At 33.5% G+C, this 20,575-nt stretch overlaps 1 protein-coding gene across 1 annotated transcript in view; it reads right to left on the reverse strand.

Moving 5' to 3' along the window:
• The window catches only part of CCSER1 (coiled-coil serine rich protein 1), a 699,033-nt gene that overhangs the window by 246,984 nt on the left and 431,474 nt on the right, over positions 1–20,575 (reverse strand). The window contains exon 6 of the mRNA XM_024736231.1: positions 5,555–5,762. Within this exon, the coding sequence (XP_024591999.1) occupies positions 5,555–5,762 (208 nt within the window). The remainder of the gene's footprint in view (positions 1–5,554; positions 5,763–20,575) is intronic.

Here is a 20,575-nt window from a genome sequence, read left to right on the forward strand (position 1 = left end):
ATATATATATATATATATATACACACACGAGAAATTTTCCTGTGATTTCATTTTACTTATAAAGATTTTGCCAGATTATAATAGTCCTATGTCTGCCACACCAAAGTGTTGAGAAGCATATCTTGCTTCTCTATTTCCTAAACTTTTTTGCATAATATTAGTTTTAAGTCTTTCTTAAATATTTGTCAGAATGCACCAGTGAAACCTCCTGGACTTAGATTTTCTTTATGGGGATCATTTTCTCTTTTTTAATAATAAAATATATCCCTTTAATAGGAATTGGACTATTCTGATTTTTAATTTCTTCTTGTGTCATTATGGACAGTTGTATTTTACAAGGGATTTGTGATTTTCATCCAAATTGTCATATTTATTGCCATACTATTGTTTATAACATTTCCTTATTATCCTTTTAATTCCCGTAAGATTTGTAGTGATTATTTCTCCCAGCAATTCATTGCTGATATTAGTAATTTGTATTTCTTCTTTTTCTTTTTTTCTTCTACAGTCATTTTTTTTTTAACTTCTCAAAGAACCAATTTGAGCACTTTGTAAATTTTCTATTATTTGTCTGTTTTCAATTTTATTAATTTTGTTTTTTATATTTATTTCTATTACTTCCTTGGGGTTTAATTTACCATTATTTTCTAGCTTCTTAAGGAGAAAATTAGTTATTAATTATGGTACTTTATTACTTTAAATATAAAGTTATTAAATTACTTTAAATATAAACTTTTAAAGTTATAAATTTCCCTCCAAGCATGGTTTCAACTATATCCCATGAATTTTGATTTATTCTATTATTATTACCATCTCATTTGAAACACTTTAAAATTTCCCTGAGGTTTGTAAATTGATCCATGGGGTATACTGAAGTTTGCTGTTTAATTTCAAAATATTTGATGTTTTTCTAGTTACTTGATTATTCATGATTTTAAATATAATTCCACTGTTCTCAAAAAATGTATTATATAGATGTCTACATTTGAAATTTATTTGAAAATATTTCTCTTACCCAGCATATACTGTCTTGGTGATGTTCCACACACACTGAAAAGCTGGTATAATTCTGTTATGTAAAAGTCAGTCATTACTAAAGAAGTTAAATATGGTTTCCAAATTTTCTGAAGCTTTCCTGATTTTTAGTTGTTTTATCAGTTATTGAGAGAAGAGAGTTAAAATCTTCAACTATGATTGTGAAGTACCTACCTCTTCATTTAGTTCTGTCAGATTTTGCAACATATATTTACAAGTTACATACATAGGTCATCCACATGTATGACTGTTATGTCTTCCTGATGAACTGACTCTTTTGTGTGTGTGTGTGTGTGTGTGTGTGTGTGTGTGTGTGTGTATATTTTTTTTTCCACATCTTTATTGGAGTATAAATGCTTTATAATGTTGTATTATCATTATGAAATGTAGCTCTTTGATTCTGGTGATATATCTTATCTTTATATCTACCTGACATGGGTAGAGCGACTCTAGTTTTCTTGCATTTGCAGTTTTTGTGGTGTATCTTTTTCCAATTTTTATCTTAAACAAATTTTTATGCAAGCAAAAACAAGCAAATAAACAAAGTAGGTAACAGAAACTTGGAATTTTATTATTTTCAAAAGATAAATATAAAGAGCAGTCTAATTATTATATTGTTATCTAGATTTACATGGGTAATTGCTTGTTTTTGGTGAATTTCCTTACTTCATGACTCTCCACTGTTGCTTTTTCCTTCTGTAATTATCCATTGTCGGAGTTCCTATTCTACAGGCTTTTCATTTGCTTTTGAGATTTGCTGATAGGAAAATGTTAGTTTATAAGAACGTTGTTATAGATTTTGGAATCATTTCACCAAAATGTGCTAAAAGAAAAAAATCTTTAAGAAATACCCACCATGCAATGATTTATGGTGAAGTTCAAAACACTCCAAATTTTGTCATATATATATGTATTATATTTAAAAATAAAAGAAATAAGTTTATGTTTAAAATTATCCTTGAAAGTTTCCCATTATTATTTTTTAGAGATAATAAAATTAGTTTGAACTGCTAGATTGTTGAGAAAAAAAGAAAAATGGGTAAGAGCTCTTTATTCAATGGCAAACCCAAATGTTTATGTCAACTACCTGAGCTTGTAAATTATATTGATTCTCGAACAAATAGTTCTCTGATTTTCACTAATGTAATTTTATTGTTAGATTCCCCTGATCATATCAACATATTTTAAATTTGTTTAACATTTATCTAACTTTAAAAAAAATGTCTTATATGATTTAGGAAATTTGCTAGGAACATTTGTTAAACATAAATTAAAAAGGCAAGCATGGGCTTCCTTGGTGGCGCAGTGGTTGGGGTCTGCCTGCCGATGCAGGGGATGCGGGTTCATGCCCTGATCCGGGAGGATCCCACATGCCGTGGAGCGGCTGGGCCCGAAGGGGCATTGCAAACAATCTTGGATAAACATTCTTATTAGCTGTTATCTTACTAGAAACTATGCACTGCATCTAAAATCCCTTCCCAGTAGTCTTCTTGGTCAGTTACCGAACAGTACAAATTCTATAATAAGAGAATAACAAAAAGAGAACAGCGCAGACTGAAAGGAAACATCAAAACAAAAACTATTTCTGTAGATATTGTATTAAGTATTTTCTTCTTTTACAAGTAATGGAGTTATGTGAAGAAGTTAACAAAAAAGGAAGAAAAATTTATATAGCTCTCCCTTGTTGTAGTCACTTTTTTAAAAAAATCACTAATATGAAAAAATAAAGTGACAACAGAATTTCTTAGGGCCCAAAGCCAGCCTTTTTTTTTTTTTTTTTTAAATAAAGGAATTGATATTTGGGGTTGTAATAGCAAATGATCTCCAAAGAAGGGGGATATAATTGGCAGTGTGAGCTTCCATTCAGATTATTCACACTCGACCTATCTCAGAATTAAAATCTAAGATGGCAACAGAGTAGCATTAGGAAAAATCTCAAACAGGAGTGGTTTCCAGTGTGATACACTAAACTCATTAATGACTTTTTTCATCTTAAAAATAAAGTAACTGGGATATTCTGCAGTTAAAAATTATTTGTAGTGGGAAGAAGCAGCATAGAACAGGGAGATCAGCTCGGTGCTTTGCAATGACCTAGAGGGGTGGGATAGGAAGAGTGGGAGGGAGGGAGGTTCAAGAGGGAGGGGATATGGGGACATGTGTATGCATATGGCTGATTCACTTTGGTGTACAACAGAAACTAACACAGTATTGTGAAGCAATTATACTCCAATAAAGATCTATTAAAAAAAATTATCTGTATACACAGGTGGACTACTAAGCATCATAAAAATAAGTTAATAGAAACAAACTCTATTTGTCTATGTTAAAAAAGGTATTATTAATCTCAAATGAATAGCTGGAATTAAATTCAGCAATGAAATCTGAATTGCCATTTAAAAACTCATGGCTTAGAGAATATTTCAGTTTTCTTTAAAGGCACCTATTATGAATATCTTTTTTCTAGAACAGATGTTAATGCTAGTCATATAATAATATTGCTTTTCTTGCTGACCATAAAGAGTAAGACCCCCTGATCTCTGAATGGGCTTAACAAACAGATGTAATTATTGTTCATTTTACATTAGCTTTAAAAGTCAATTCTCTTCAGTTTCTTCAAATACTCTTTAATGAAGAAAAACAGATAGAAATATAAAAACAATCTCAGTATATTCTGAATATTGACTTTATAATGAATATCACTGCATATTTTTAACTTATAAAATTAAGTACCAGAAGAAAGCCCCTTGACTCTTCCTGCCAGTTTTTCCTACTTCCTTTTACTTTTTTGATTTTTTTAAATTAAAATCCAGACCAAAGAGAGAGGTAGAAAACTGAATACTTGACGGTTACAGACTTTGAGATTAATATCTTTTAATATAACAGCTATTATTAAGTTTGCGTTGTTCAGAGAGATTCAGACTACATGTCAAGCAAAAGGTCAGGAAGCCTGGACTGGTGCAGAAAGATACACTTACGTTGTCAATATAGAAACCATATAGTCATACATATAGCGGTGTACTGGTAAATATTTAACAACAGCTCTCCAAAATTTAAAAGCCCTACCTTGCATTGTTTGCCAATTTCTGTGGCATAATATTCCCATGTGGCTGATTTCACGCTAACAAAGTGACATAAATGAATGCACAATTGGGAAACATGCACATTAGCTATTATATAGTATTTCTACATATACATCCAATAGATGTAAATAAGCTCACAAGTTTAATTAATAGTAAAATATAGTAAAGTCAGTAGGAAATGTAGAGATTTCAGTACTGATTACCCTTATTAAAAATATGATTTGTTTCATTATAAGTGTACATAATTTAATTTTTTTAATGCCTGTGCTTAACTGTCAGCTCATAAAATTCCTGAAATTCTAGCAATGATCAAGTATAAGCACACCGCTCCTACACACCACTGCATAGACACAAAGACCACCCCAGAGATATAAACTGGTTTGGGATGCAGAGATCTCTTCCAGTTATTACTTTAATAGCTGACAGGAAGACATGACTGGATGCCCCTAATAGGCTATGACAATCACTTCTCTTAAATTCCCTTCCCTCTCCCTGATTCATTTCTGGCCTCTAGTGGTAGCCACTAGTGTTGTTATTATTTTTATCAGTGTTAGAAAAGGAAACATCGGGGGCCATCACTGTAAGTGAGTCATAATACTACCCATATTAAATAGCTGTATGTTTCTGTTCTCACGCTATTTATGAACATCCCTTATCAATAATGAGAAATCAGTTAAACGATAATAGGACATGATAAAATGTCACCGAATTGAGACTCAGAAATCTCAGGCTGTTGTTCCGAATTCACACCCACTAGGGGAAAGTCATTTAAAATTTTGGTCCCCTCATTTTACATCTTTGAAATAATATTGTTTACACTTTTTACAGAAATCCTCCAAAGAAAATAACTGTTGCAATTATAAAAATACAACCATAACATACTTGAATCCTAAAGGATGGCTGATTCTTGGACATAAAGATGAAAGACTCCACTGCGTATTTTCCTGACTAGCTCATCATCTAACTGAGCATAGACTGAAAGAGGGCACCTGGAGTCAATGGGCAAAATCAGTCAAACATTCAGATGAAATTTTACTAGATTAATTGTTATTGGAACAAAAATGACTAAATAAACTACTTTTATGGTATCATATAAAGTCTCAATATCATTAAAATGAAGTCCAGTTAATAGGTCTCTCAATAGCTTTTAAAAAACAACAGCTGATGCCCATTTCTCTTTATCTGACTTTTCCCAGACTTGGTATCAATTTATTCCTTTTTAATTCCTTCACAGAATCTTAGAATTTTGGGGAAGAGTACCTTATAAACAGAACTACAAACCCTTTATTTGACATATGAGAAAGGCTAAGTTCCACGAGGATACCTGACCCCTGCCCAGTGTTATGCAGTTAACTATTGATAGAAGAAGGGATTAACCAGGTCTACAGACTTCACTATCTACCAGCACTGAAAACATTAATCTTAGAGCAAACCATTACCTCTTGTAGAACTCTTTTCATCTTTAATAATAATGTCTTGACGGCTGTGCAGTCCTGTAGCATCAGTCTGAATGGCAGAGAATCGATGCCTCCATTTTCTTCCACACCTGGCAGGGGCCAATCTGCAGATGGACTGCTGGGCGTTCCCCTGATATGGGGACACCTGGCTTCCTGATCAATCTCTTTTGTTAATTTCAGGGAAAGGTTCCTAACAAGAAAAAAATGAACAAAAATTACTGGGTAGCATATTCAGAGCAGTATTTTCCAAGCTGTTGATCAATGTCAGTAGTGAGCTAGAAAAAACTTCCTTGTGACTCTCATTATTTCTTCACATTAGTCTTTGGAAATTCTGAAACTTTCTGTCAAAATTATGAAGTTATTTGTCAATTTTATATATAGTGGTAATAAGGTTCAATGACAATCACTATTTTATAATGTGATTTTTTTTCCCCAACTGGAATTTAATTTATACATGATAACAATGGGTTTACACTTATTTAACTCTTTTAAAAATGTTGAAATTCAAAAGTAATCACTGAAAGAGAAATTTCATATAGAGGTTTTCTGAAAATATGCTTAAAAATTAACTGGAAAGAAAAGATTAAGAAACCAAAACTTGGGATAAAAAATTTTGGTAATTATTATTTTAAATTACTAAATTAATCAATTGTGGATTCAACCATTTTGTGGATTAAGAAAGACTAGTATGCATAGGATTTTATGTGAAAATAGTGAAATAACTGCGAGATGCATAACTTCATATGTAATTAGCATGCTTATCAAATAATCATTAAATTTTTAGCATAGTAATGTGTGGAAAATATTTTATTGATTACTTGATATAAACAATTATTTTTAAATACTGCATTTTGAAAATAACACGCTTATATTGAAGGTATATATAAAGAAAAGATATTAAGATTAACAATTTTCCAAATATGCCTATGAGGCAGATATAAAAATAGTATGAAAAGAGCAGCCTATGAAAATAGTCATTTTTAATGAGTTTTTCTAAATTTGTTTCCATTCATTAAAACTAATGGGCCTAAAATAAATAAATACATTAAAAATAAAAAAAAATAAAGGGGCTTCCCTGGTGGCGCAGTGGTTGAGAGTCCTCCTGCCGATGCAGGGGACACGGGTTCGTGTCCCGGTCCGGGAGGATCCCACATGCCGCGGAGCAGCTGGACCCGTGAGCCATGGCCACTGAGCCTGCGCGTCCGGAGCCTGCGCTCCACAACGGGAGAGGCCACAGCAGTGAGAGGCCTGCGTACCGCAAAAAATAAACAAAACTAATGGGCCTATACAATAATGGCAATACTATAACATAGCTCAGGATATTTATGAAACTTATGCTCAATTTCAATAGCTTTTATGTATATTATTTACTGAAGTATATGACAAGGTCACTTGACAACCTAAATTGAGAAAAAACAGAGTTGCCTTGGAGCCTGCCACCAAGGTCAGGCAAAGACGCAAATAAAAACATACGTCCTTGGTTAATTTTATCCAAATCTGATTATTCACAAATAGTATAACAATTTATAAAGTATTGGATAATTAGCAAAGAAACACATTTTTGGATCACACAATTGTTGACTTGTCTTCATGGGTATATTCAAGATCACAATTGTTATTTGAAGTGATCATATTAATTACTATCCCCACTTTACATTTACAATGAAATAATAAATGAACAGTCATAGCTAACATTTTTTGAGGATTGACTGTGGGCCAAGTACTGTGCTAACCACTTCATGTGTGTTAATTTATCCAAACCTTGAACAAAACCAAGAGGTAGCTATAATGAGTATCTTCATTTTACATATGAGAAAATAGGCCCAGATAAGTAGCTTTTCTCAAATTAAAATAGCTATTAAGAACTTGACCTGAGATGAACCAACCTAAGTACATAAGCAGGATAAGATTTTTTTTTCCTACTAGCCATTTAACATGCATATATATACAGTAATAATTAATGTATCTCAGGTAGTCGTGTAAGGACTTCATCTATGCTAAACCACTTAATACTCATACAACTCTTTGAGGTATTAAAATCCCCATTTCACAGTTGAGGAATTTGAATCTCAAAGAGGTTAAGGTACATGCTGATGGCAATACAGCAAAGAAGCAACAGAGCAGAGATTTGAACGCAGCCAGTGCACTCGAGCTCTTAGTCACAAGATTCTGCATCTCATAAACAAGCAAGCAAATGAACAAAAACAAAAATTGAAAACAATAAAACATACCTATAATTACACAAAGCATCATTTATATTTTCATTTTTAAAATATATTTTCATGTGGCTTAATATCATCAAAACAAACAACCCAGTCAAAAAATGGGCAGAAGACCTAAATAGACGTTTCTCCAAAGAAGACATACAGATGGCCAAGAGGCACATGAAAAGATGTTCAACATCGCTACTTATTAGAGAAATGCAAATCAAAACTACAATGAGGTATCACCTCACACCAGTCAAATGGCTGTCATCAAAAAATCCACAAACAATAAATTCTGGAGAGGGTGTGGAGAGAAGGGAATCCTCTTGCACTGTTGGTGGGAATGTAAATTGATACAGCCACTATGGAGAACAGTACGGAGGTTCCTTTAAAAAACTAAAAATAGAGCTACCATATAATCCTGCAATCCCACTCCTGGGCATATATCCGTAAAAAAACATGCACCCCAATGTTCACTGCATTACTGTTTACTATAGCCAAGACATGGAAGCAACCTAAATGTCCATCGACAGAGGAATGGATAAAGAAGGTGTGGTACATATATACAATGGAATATTACCCAGCCATTAGAAAGAATGGAATAATGCCATTTGCAGCAACATAGATGGACCTAGAGATTGTCATACTGAGTGAAGTCAGACAGAGAAAGACAAATATTGTATGATATCACTTATATGCAAAATCTAAAAAGAAATGATACAAATGAACTTATTTACAAAACAGAAACAGATTCACAGACTTAGAGAACCTGTGGTTACCACGGGGGAAGGGATAGTTAGGGAGTTTGGGACTGACATGTACACACGGCTATATTTAAAATAGACAATCAACAACAACCTACTGTACAGCACAGGGAACTCTGCTCAATATTATGTTGCAACCTAAATGGGAAAAGAATTTGAAATAGAATAGATGCATGTATATGTATAACTGAATCACTTTGCTGTACACCTGAAACTATCACAACATTGTTAATCACCTATACTCCAATACAAAATAAAAGATTTTAAAAATAAATAAAGTATATTTTATTAGATATGACTGATTCATTTAAATTATATACAACTTGTAGTGAGCTATACAATCATTCTTAAAGGTTTTTATTTTGTTTTAGTGTCTAAGACCAATAAGAATAAAATAAAATATAAAAATTAAAATTCATAGCACAAGTAACAGTATTTTAGTTATAATAGAATTTTCCAAGATTTATCAGGTTTAAGTTGTGAACTTGCCTGGTGTCTGGCGCATAAGATTTAAAAAATAAATAAAGTATATTTTATTAGATATGACTGATTCATTTAAATTATATACAACTTGTAGTGAGCTATACAATCATTCTTAAAGGTTTTTATTTTGTTTTAGTGTCTAAGACCAATAAGAATAAAATAAAATATAAAAATTAAAATTCATAGCACAAGTAACAGTATTTTAGTTATAATAGAATTTTCCAAGATTTATCAGGTTTAAGTTGTGAACTTGCCTGGTGTCTGGCGCATATTAAGCTGACTCAGTAAATAACTGTATAATTGAAGTTGAACAAATGAATACAATAATGAGTGAATGAACAAAAGAATTCTTTGTAATAATCTATGCATACGACTCTCATTTGTACACAGACATTCTTCTGGAAGGTGAATTTGTATGTAATGCAGGGCTGCCACCCACGCTTCCAGACTTCCCAGCACTCTTACAATAAAATAAACTAACAATTTTATAATTCCTTTTAATTAGATTGCTGTTTCTTTGAACCCATTTGTCCAATTATGTATCTAAACATCAATAAAGACTGAAAAAGCTTTCACAAACCACACTCGTGTGAAGTTCTGCAACTAATTTCAGGAAATTACTGAGATTCTAAGGATTACAGTTTAGCATTTACACATCTAAGGATCACTGCTGTTTCAGATAGTTACGAATGGACTATATGCAGAAATGTACTTAGAAGATAAAATTAGCCATTTGTTTTGCACTTCACAAGTTTGGATCTCTCCTTAATTCCAACAAGAAAGAGAATGATGGCATTATGTCACAGTTATGGAAAACACCCACCCTGTGTCCAGCAGAGCAACAGCGGCTGGTGCTGCAGAGATTAATAGGACTCTGTCACTGGCCTCAAGAGGCTCACCATGAACATTAACGGCTTAATAATTGATACCAAAAAATAACAGCTAATATTCTTTCCCACATGGAAAACAAATCCATTTATTTCTACATGAAAAAGAGTGGGCTGCCACCCCACAATAATCAAAACCATTCTTCATTAGGTTGAGTCAGTTAGGAAAATGGGCTGTTGATCAGGTCTGCTGCTCAGCTGCACAGGCCGGCACGGGTATCCTAGTCTATACTTATGGTCATTGGATTTCTGATTGATTGGTGCCTGGGGAATAACAATTATTAAATATTTTGAATACTAATGTGTTTAACAATAGACTATGACTGGGCCAAAAATACCCATGTGTCTCTGGGCAAATACACCTAAAAAAATCCATCCCTGTAATTGACAAGAAAAGGAGAAAAGTCTCTAATATGAAGTCATAGTTTCCCCTGGCACAGACAACCCATAATAAGGCCGGGAGGGTAGAGCAAGGTTCAGGTGCTCTCCTGTTCCTGTATTAGCAGGGCTCATGAGATGATGCAATTCATGTACTTCAGGATATATAGCTCTCTGTCTGCCAGCACTCTGAATTATTATTGTCCAGAAAACTGAAGAAATGTGCTTTATATCAAAACAGATAGTCCGTTCACCTCACACACACACACAAAGGATAAGATACTGAAGCCCGATACAGTGGTTCATTAATCACCATAACTACTGCAAACAAAAAACAAAGACAATGTAATCTCCACTGAGCACATCCATATACACTTCACCCTCTCTGTATCATCTCCATGAATCTTTGCTAGAATTGCTCAGTAATATTTTCACTTGCCTTGTTGATTATAAATGCCAACCAAGTCTTTATAATTGAAAATTGTGTAACATTTAGAGAGTCAAATTGAGACTTACGGGCCTTTCTTAGTCTGTACGTTTTAGATAATAAAGCTTTTGAGTAAAATTAACAGCAAAATTCATAAATGTTACATTAAATATATTCTTGAAAGTTTCAACTTGAGAAACTGGAGGGTTTCAACTGATATTTAAAACGTTTGACTCAAACTACTATGGTGAATTGGCTCTGTACTTTTGTCACTGGGATCCTTTGTGTGAAAGAAATTTTCTACCAACCTAGTTCAAAAGTTCTGCTGCAATTCTATTTTTAATATGACAGATAAGTTTAATGGGAAAATATATATCTTGACATAAACTATACAGTGATTAAAGAATTTTTCCTTACCAGGAAGAGAAAATAAAAGTATTTTCCTTATTTTTTAATCATTTGGTTATAACTAGAACTATCGTTTGGATACTGAGATATTTTCTTCCCACCCATATGTATTCTTCAATCATTTGAAAACTTCCCAACATAATGGCCCAAATTACTAACAAAATACAAGAAAATGTCAGTTGCAAAAGACTGATGCTCTTACCTGTCATAGGAGCTACTCCTTATTTAGTGTACTGACACCTTTCATGATAGCAAATATCTGCGGTCATTAGGGATCGCAATGATTTACACTTTATAATGTGCCTATGATTTCTGAACTACATTTCCAAGGAATGAAAAGTAAAAGTAATCTCCATTTGTACAGCATAATAAATAAGCATATGTATATAACTGCCTTCCAAAGCTTCATTAAGTAGATTTGAAGAAAATAATATTGTGTTTTTAAAAACCATACTTTGGGAAACATTGTTATTTAAACCTCATTTCAAAAAGGCCCAGGTTATTTATGGTAAATTAAATCTTAGCTTTGAATAATTCTAAGACAGGCATGAAGGTATAAATCTATATTCATGAACTGGCATCCCAGAACCTAATAAAAAAATGTTTAGGGAACTAACTACAAGAAGTCTTGGTTGATGAATAAACTATGTATTTTTCTTATGTTTTCTTTCAAAATATATTGTTTAACTGAAAGTGTCATCTTAGGAAAATACTTGTATCTCAAATTGTATTATAATTGGGTATTTAGCTGTATTTCTGGAAGGGATGAAACCAGCATCCATCCTTCCACAGGAGGGTAGTGGTTATAAGAACGTGTTGATATTTTACATTTACATATGAGGAGGATTTCACTAGTAGCTTAAGTGATGGGTATAAGAAAGGCAAGATATGGGGAAAGGTAAGATAAAATCCAAATACCTTAACATAACCAAGGTTCTCCATAATCTAGCAACTGTCTGCTGCCTCACCACACTTCATCGTCTAACAACTACCTCCTTGTTTTTTAAGTTCCAATCACACTGCTCTTCATTCAGGCCCTGAAACGTGCCAAGCTCCAACCTGCCTCAGGAACTTTACATATGTTCTTCTATCTGCATGAAAAAGTGTTGCTTACCCACCTTCCAGATCTTGCCTTAAAATACATCACTTCTTCAAGGAAATCTCCTTTGCATCTCATATCAAAAGAATAATCAAATTTAGTGCTACAGAAAGCATTATAGATCTAGTTTAACATTCTTATTTAATATATAAGGAGCTCAAATCTAAATTAATTTTCTAACTGTCACACAGCTAGAAGGTGTAGAATTCCAGTCTCCTGACTTCTAGTCCAGTGCTCTTATCTTCATACTGCATCATGTCTTAATAGGGTTAAAATTTTAAATATACTTGTATTTATTTATGTTATTTTCACTGAAGCTACAGTAGTAAAATATTAGGTTACGATCTTAGGAAATAAGATTAAATAGTAAGGACTCCTATTCCCTACAACAGTTAGAATTTCTTTCTCCAAAATTTTCAAGAATGTAGATATTCTATGAATGTAAATCTGCTCATACAAACTTTGAAAGTAGTTGTTTAATCATAAAAAGAAATGACTGAGTTGATTGCCTTTGTTTAGCAACTTTTCTCCATGCCATTAATGTCATCCATGTTTCTCCCTGCCATTCTCTACTTTTGTTTTCACATGTCATTTAAGATCCAGTTTAAAGATCATTTCTGTAAGAAAAAGAATTAGAATTGATAAATATAGAGATGTACGTAGTAAAATAAAGTTCAGCAAAGAGCGACTCAAATTATTGTTTAAAAACTCCCATGTTCACACATATAAAGATATACAACAAAATCTGTGCACATGTATACATTTTTCACTTTGCAATTACTCATTTAATTGTAGATATTGTAAGTTTTAATTATGCTATGATTTAATTAATAGTGTAATCATTTTTTTTTGCTAGAGCACTCAAGCTGTCAGAAAGTTGAGGGCACAGAATTTTCAAAAATATTTTATATAGATGGAGATCAAATTTTAATTTATTGTCCCCTGATATTATAGAAGTGATTCTCAATTTAGAAAACCTCATAAACTGGCTGGTCTTCCTGTGTCTAACAGATAATCAATCAAATATTTTTTTAAAAACTTAAGTTCCTTCTCTCTAGTCTTCCAGGCAATTCATCATGTAAACAACATCAATTCTCTGATATGTTTGCAGACTCCTATCTTCAACATTTTCCTGATTTTACACTTCTCTATTCTGAGGGTCAGGAAAATTTTCCCACCCTCTCATCCACCACTCCATGGAAGTGATTTCATTTGGAAAATTTTGAACTATACAAGGAAAACAAATTAAAGTCAAACAAAATCTGATCTCTGAGAAATAATTATCTCACTATGATACCAAAGAGCTTTTTAAAATAGTTCAATTCCACTGTAGTAAACTGTTATTAAATTTACTTTCAAATGCATTTATAAACATGAAAATCATCTAAAAATGGGAAAGAGTTTTATTTGGTGACAGAATTCTATAAATATATTTTAGACACTTGGCATCTTCTATAGTTATCTAAGATACATATTTTATAGTTACCTATTTGGTGTACTTTATATATTATAATTTATATAATTTACATATAATTAATTTAAGATTTTTTTAGTGAAAGAAATACACAATTTATTATTTTATATTTGCTTTGAAAAAATAATCTTTTTTTTTAAAGTCACAAATTCAAGCTCTAATATGACTTGCCTTACTATGAAACTTCTTTCTTTTTTTTAAATGAATTTTTTTCAACTATAAGAGTTTCATATTTGTAGGGTAATAGAATCAGTAAAATGAGAATCATCATTTTTAGAGATGTAAATTATATTTTTGAAAATAATTTTTTCCCAATACTACTTATTGCCTGCCCTTTTCCCTTCAATATCAGGAGAATAAGTCACAAAAGTACCAAGGTCTTGCTTCATATCCATATCATGGAGGGAATTTGATTAATCTTTCAGAACCAAACTATCACTATAAAACCCATCCTATTTCATTATCGCATAATGTATTTAGAACTTAATGTCATCATTTTAAGAATTTGTATGTAAAAGTCTCCTCTTATGACCATTTAAGGAGAGCACACTATGGGTTTTTAGATATAATTTATAAAAAATATGTAACTGATATTTGCTTACAATAATTTGTATTACATCAGAACATTCTTAAAAAACACAACAAAACTATAGAATGTCTTCAATTTGCCTGTAGGTATCTAAGTAACCTTTACAAAATGCAATTTTTTACAAATATTGCAGCTAGGGTCTATTACAATAAAAATTCTGATATAATACATACCACTGAAGATATGCTAAAAGTTATACAACCTACAGTCAATTACATAGTTTTAAAAGACTTTTCTATGTCCTTCACCTTTTTAAAATATTCAAGATCTGGCAAACTAAGTGTAGTAAGTATTAGCCATGAAAGTATAATATAGGAAGTAGTGTTTCCAAATAGAAAATCAATTCTTGTGTTGTAACTTGACATAAAGACAATACCTAAAATTACTGGCATAATACGTAGCGGCAAGGAAACTGTAAAACTCCAATGCTTTTCAAAGCTAAAAGAATTGGAGATTTTGACTTTGAGTAAATCTTTAGAACCACAAAACTTTATCAGTTTGAGAAAGATTAGTAAAACCTCCATCACACTTATCAACCAAATTTCCCAGATTCCATTCTTGAGGTAACAAAAGGCACTGTGATGGTCTACATTCAATTTCAACTAGAAAAGTAAAATTTTCCGTATTACCCAAAATCAAGAATTTCTAAATATCTTGTCAAACTCACTCCTACATACACAAAAAGCACCTGGGCTTACTTTTAAATACATGAATTCCAGGGGTGTATCTCCAGCCCACTGTGCCACTCGCCTTAGTAAGACAAACAAAACACGTAGTGTAATAGCAGAATAGGTTAGACGTATCTTATCACACTCACTGCATATGATTTTCCCCAGGATATATGTGAGTTTTGACATAATGTGGCTCATTTATACTTATCCTTTAAGCCTGGGTTAGTGCACCCTCTCTCCCAGGAAATCCTCTCCAACCCTTCTGGCTACCTCAGGCTGCACTAGCTGTCTCTTCCTTTTGGTCCAGTAACACCGAATAAGGTGATACTCTCCTTCCGTGAGCCTTATATGTCCAAGTCGCTGTTGAATAAGTTAATATATGGCAATTTCATATACACTAAACACGTGTGCTAAGAATTCTACCTTATGAATCCTAAATAACGGGTTTACATATTGCAATTTCCCATGGATCACTTCCCAGATTTATCTTTGAAGCTTTACCTAGGCAAAACTATTTAAGGCAGTCAGTACGTTATGGGTAGATACAGAAAGAAGTAGAACTAAAACGAGTAGAATTAAAACAACAACAATGACAGAAATAACAATGATAAAATGATAGAAACTCATTTGGAGTATGAATATAGATATCAAGTACCACTGTCCCTCAGTATCTGCAGGAGATTGGTTCCAGGACAAAGGACGTATATCAAAATCCATGTATGCTCAAATTCCACAGTCGGCCCTCCAACTCCATGACCTCCATATCCCAGGATTCAATCAACACTGGATCATGTATTATTTGGGATCCTGGGTTGATTGAATCTGCATAGATGAAACCCACGGATATGCAGGGCCAACTATATACTTACTGGAAAAAAAAAATCCATGTATAACAGACTAGCACGGTTCAGACCCGTGTTGTTCAAGGGTCAACTGTAGTTGCACGAGAAGAAAGTGTAACTGAATTTTCATAGCTTCTGGGTTTAAATTTAGGTCCTCCTAAGAAGGAAGATTCTTGTTCTTGGGGAGAACTATTTTATGTAATATAAAGTTATAGTGGAGGTACAATTGTTTGAAAGAGAAAACCTCATTTTTAATAATATAGAAGACAATGTGTAGTATCCCACTTTTTGAAGATTATTCTTACTAAATTAAAAGTACATAATTAGGTTCCAGCCAATAAGCTGTCCCAAAGTCCTAATTCTAGAAAGTAAGTGGCTTTTGGAATCATGAGTACTGAAGAGTTACAACTTTGTGCCTAACGTAAGATTAAGAAAAATTAGAAAGTACCTGAAGATTAACTGGATATCAATAAGTAAGTATTGTTTTCTCCAATTACCAGTTGTAATGATATCCTAAATTATATCACCTTTTAATATACTGAACAGTCAATTATGATATTATATACAGTTTGGATTAGTGGAATACAAGGTCACAGTCCAACCTCTTGATGGTCAGTTTGAATTGCAGCTGCAGTGCATAGTAACTAGAACACAGCTGTCCTGCAAACGCAGTCCTATTAGAGATTGCCCGCATGTGACATAAAACACAGGTATAGATTTGGGGGCTAAAAAGTATAATTGCTTTTTATTTTTAGCAAAATATTAATGATCAAATATGTCTTAAAAATTATATTCAGCATAATAATAGCTGAATAATCCTAGTAAAGAATCCTGCTAACTTTACAACTGTATTCCTTAAACATTCATCCATTTGTCCATTCTTTCAATAATTATCTATTGAGCACCCGTAATACCTATTAATGTCCTAAGAAATAAGATTTGTGAAATCTTATAGTAAATAGTTTTCTTGGAAGATGTTTAGATGGCTTATTAAAAAACCGTCTCAAAAAAGGTGCTGAATTTAATTCAAATTTCTATGTTAAATATTAAAATAATAAACATTATGATAGTAAAAGCACACTACCAACATGTAGAACCATCAAATGGTGCTGATTCTAAAAACGTAGTTTTTTTGTAAACAATAGCAAACTTAACCATGAATGGACAAGAAAGACAAAAGGTGTCAATCTTTTTTTCTCTCTGAAATGGAGAACCCCTGTACTTGGTATAAATAGCAGGCCAGATTATTTGTGTAAATGGAAAGCATATAGCACCATTTATACATAATTATACATCATAGAACTGTCAAGGTATAAATATCTGTTGCAAGGAACAACCAAAAAATCCTTGAGGCCAGTAGGAGAATCTGAGGCTGGACCTTGAAAGGACTGACATAAAGACAGAGTGTCAGAGCTGAACTGATTTAAATGCTTCAGTTTCAAGTAGCTGAATTACCTTTCCATTATTCATCAGTATAGCAAGAACATAGACAAACATTAATATAAACATGATATGTGGCTATAAATCAGAAGGTTAGATAAGTCAGAAGCTGCAAAATGTTTTAGGTTTCTGTTGATGAATCGTTTCCTTACTCCTGTCTGGAAGACACACTTAGATTGCTGGACTCTGTCTCCAATATATTCTTCTTTGAATGTTATCTCAGTTTCTTTCTTCCTATGCTTAAGTGTACTCGACATTTAAATCCAGATAACGGTGGGTGCTGGTGGCATAGGATGGTTTCTCTTTCACACAAGCAGCAGAAACACAGATCGGTATCAATGTTCAACTGTCTTTGAAACAGAGACGAGGATGAAAAAGAAAATACCCAGCCCTTTTTTTTTACACAACCAAAGAAGAGCTTTTAAAAGAAAACCTCCATTTTGCTCTTTCCTCTCCAGAGACAACTACCCATTTAAGGAAGTATAACAGGAAAAAAAATTCCTCAGAAAGAAATGAAGTTCCATTCCCAAAACAAGTCTTCCCAAAATGACTGTATTAAGTTGCTTTATATCTACTTTTTTTTTTCTTCTTTTTTTTTGGCCACGCCGTGGGGCATGCAGAATCTTAGTTCCCAGACCAGGGATGGAACCCTGGTGCCCCCTACTTTGGGAGAGCAGTCATAAACACTGGACTGCCAGGGAAGCCCCTACACCTACTCTGCAATGCCTGAAAATAAAAATGTTTTCTTTAATGAGCAGTCTTAATTGTGTTCTAAATTGTCACCTTTTAAGATATTTTAATAGTCAATTATGGTATTACTTCTTCTTTTTTTTTGGCCACGCCGTGGGGCATGCAGGATCTTAGTTCCCAGACCAGGGATGGAACCCGTGCCCCCTACTTTGGGAGCGCAGTCATAAACACTGGACTGCCAGGGAAGCCCCTATACCTACTCTGCAATGCCTGAAAATAAAAATGTTTTCTTTAATGAGCAGTCTTAATTGTGTTCTAAATTGTCACCTTTTAAGATATTTTAATAGTCAATTATGGTATTACTAATCTACAGAGGAGGAATCTAAGATGCAGAGACTGAACAGGATGCAAATAGGAAAACTGGGCTTCAAATTCAACAATTTTGGCTCCAGAGTCTGTGTCCTAATCCGTTTGCTCCCTCCAGAGACAGCTGCTTGGCAAAAAGTCAATGAGCTCACTAAGCCAGACTCTAAGGTCATAAATACGTATTGATTGGAAAATACAAGCTAATATTACTTCAGAGTACTTTCTATGATCTTTCTATCTCTTTTTCATCTAAAACATTTTTTATCTTATTCTTCAATAGTTTCATAGAAGAGTAGGATATTATACTATAATAATTTATATTGGGAAATTTACCTGAAAACAATTTTGTTTTTTAAAAAAGTTTCCTAGAATCACTGAAGTGAACAATTTGGGGATATTTAAAGTCGAGTGCCTATGATCCAAAGGAGGCGTTACTGGAGCACTGTTATAAAATAAACTATTAATATTCTTAGAGGCAACTTCTTAGAAGTTGGTCATAGTAGTGTTAGAATGGACTCTTTTTTTCTTCTTATGTGAACGTATGTTGTTTTTTTTCTTGCACAATAAATAAATTCTTCCCCTTTCTTTGCTAAAAAATGCCTTCATTTTCCTTTGAGAAAGTCCCTCCTCTCCCCTATGATTGCATGCAATCTTGATGGGATTGCTAAACAAGGTCCCCTTATCTCTTCTTTTGTGTGGTCACATAATTTGGTCTACAAACAAACTCTGGTGGTTTCCAGAAATATGAATCTTGAGCAACACAGCACAGGGACAGAAAACCACAGTAGCCAACTTATTCTAATGGTGGAGCCTTGAAGAGATTACCCATTCATTCCTGAGACCCAGGGCCAAATGCACAGGCTTGCACCTTCTAGAGTCACACAGGATCTGGTTCTTAGAAGGTCCTACATTTGGTTTAATGTTCTGCTATTACTAACTGGAAAATCTCAATTTTTAAACAAGGAGCCTTGTACTTTTTATTTTTCACTGGGCCTTGCAAATTGTGTAACTGATCCCGCTCTCTTAGTTCCCTGATATTACCATGTGTCTGCTCTTCTTGAGGCCTATTTGGTGTTTGGCTTTCCCTTTGTTTCTGTAAGCTGGTGCATATACTTAAAATAATTTTTTTTTTTTAATGAAGTGAGCAAAATTCGGTTTCTGGGGCTTGTATCAAAGCACCTTATGTTTTACATTTGACAGGCCCAAGACTAAAGTGTAAAATGTAACATAGTTTTTTTCCAATGCTCTCACACCCTTTGGTGTATTCCTGTCATGTCCATTTCTATGATCTTCTCCAGGTTTGTTTTAGAGTATTATTGCTCCCTGGATATTCAGAATTCATTATTGGGACATTGTATTTCATTGTGCACTTTCTAAGCCAGAGGCCATCACTTTTTGTAACTTCCCTGTCAAAACACACTGATGCTGTGCCCTGGCCCTCACCGCCCTGACCCCTTTTAGGTAATTAATTCAGCTAGTCTGCTGAAGTTGATAAGGGACTGGTACAACATTTTTATTTTAATAGGTTACTTCTTATCCAGAAGGAATGACTTCTGACACAAAAATTTAGGGCATGTTTTCTGCTCAAAACAGATGGTTTGTAGCTTTTGGTTTTGGTTTCTCAAATCATACTAAATAGGGAGGCATATATTTTGTCTACCAATTTCTCCTGCATTTAGAATGAAAAATAAAGTTATTCTAAGACTCGTGGCTGGAGGTCAGCAATAGAAAATTATATGACCTTTGTTTTAATGTGGAATTACCCTGCTTTAAAATGGCGTTGCATGCATTCTAAATCTTGTACGTTTTAGGTTATAATGCCGTAAGTTTCTTTTCACTGGTAACTCCAATAAATTGACTTTATTTCAGCTTCTCACTTTGTACATCAAAAAGGTAAAAATAGGGGCTTCCCTGGTGGCGCAGTGGTTGAGAGTCCACCTGCCGATGCAGGGGACACGGGTTCATGCCCTGGTCCGGGAAGATCCCACATGCCGCGGAGCGGCTGGGCCCGTGAGCCATGGCCGCTGAGCCTGCGCGTCCGGAGCCTGTGCTCAGCAACGGGAGGGGCCACAACAGTGAGTGGCTACTTTCTGTGATTACCTAGCCCTACTAAATTATCAATGGGAAATTTAGGATATGCTTTGTATCCTTTTTAAAAAATATTCTATTTGATATTCCACTTTTTTTCTATATCCCCTCTAAAAATTTCTCTATAAACTAAAATTTTACCTTGAGACTAAAACTTTACCTTGAGAGAAGCAAAAATTTCATGTGGGTCAAG

Source organism: Neophocaena asiaeorientalis, unplaced genomic scaffold (genome assembly GCF_003031525.2).
Source record: "Neophocaena asiaeorientalis asiaeorientalis breed wild unplaced genomic scaffold, Neophocaena_asiaeorientalis_V1.1 scaffold7, whole genome shotgun sequence".
Lineage (NCBI taxonomy): Eukaryota > Metazoa > Chordata > Mammalia > Artiodactyla > Phocoenidae > Neophocaena > Neophocaena asiaeorientalis.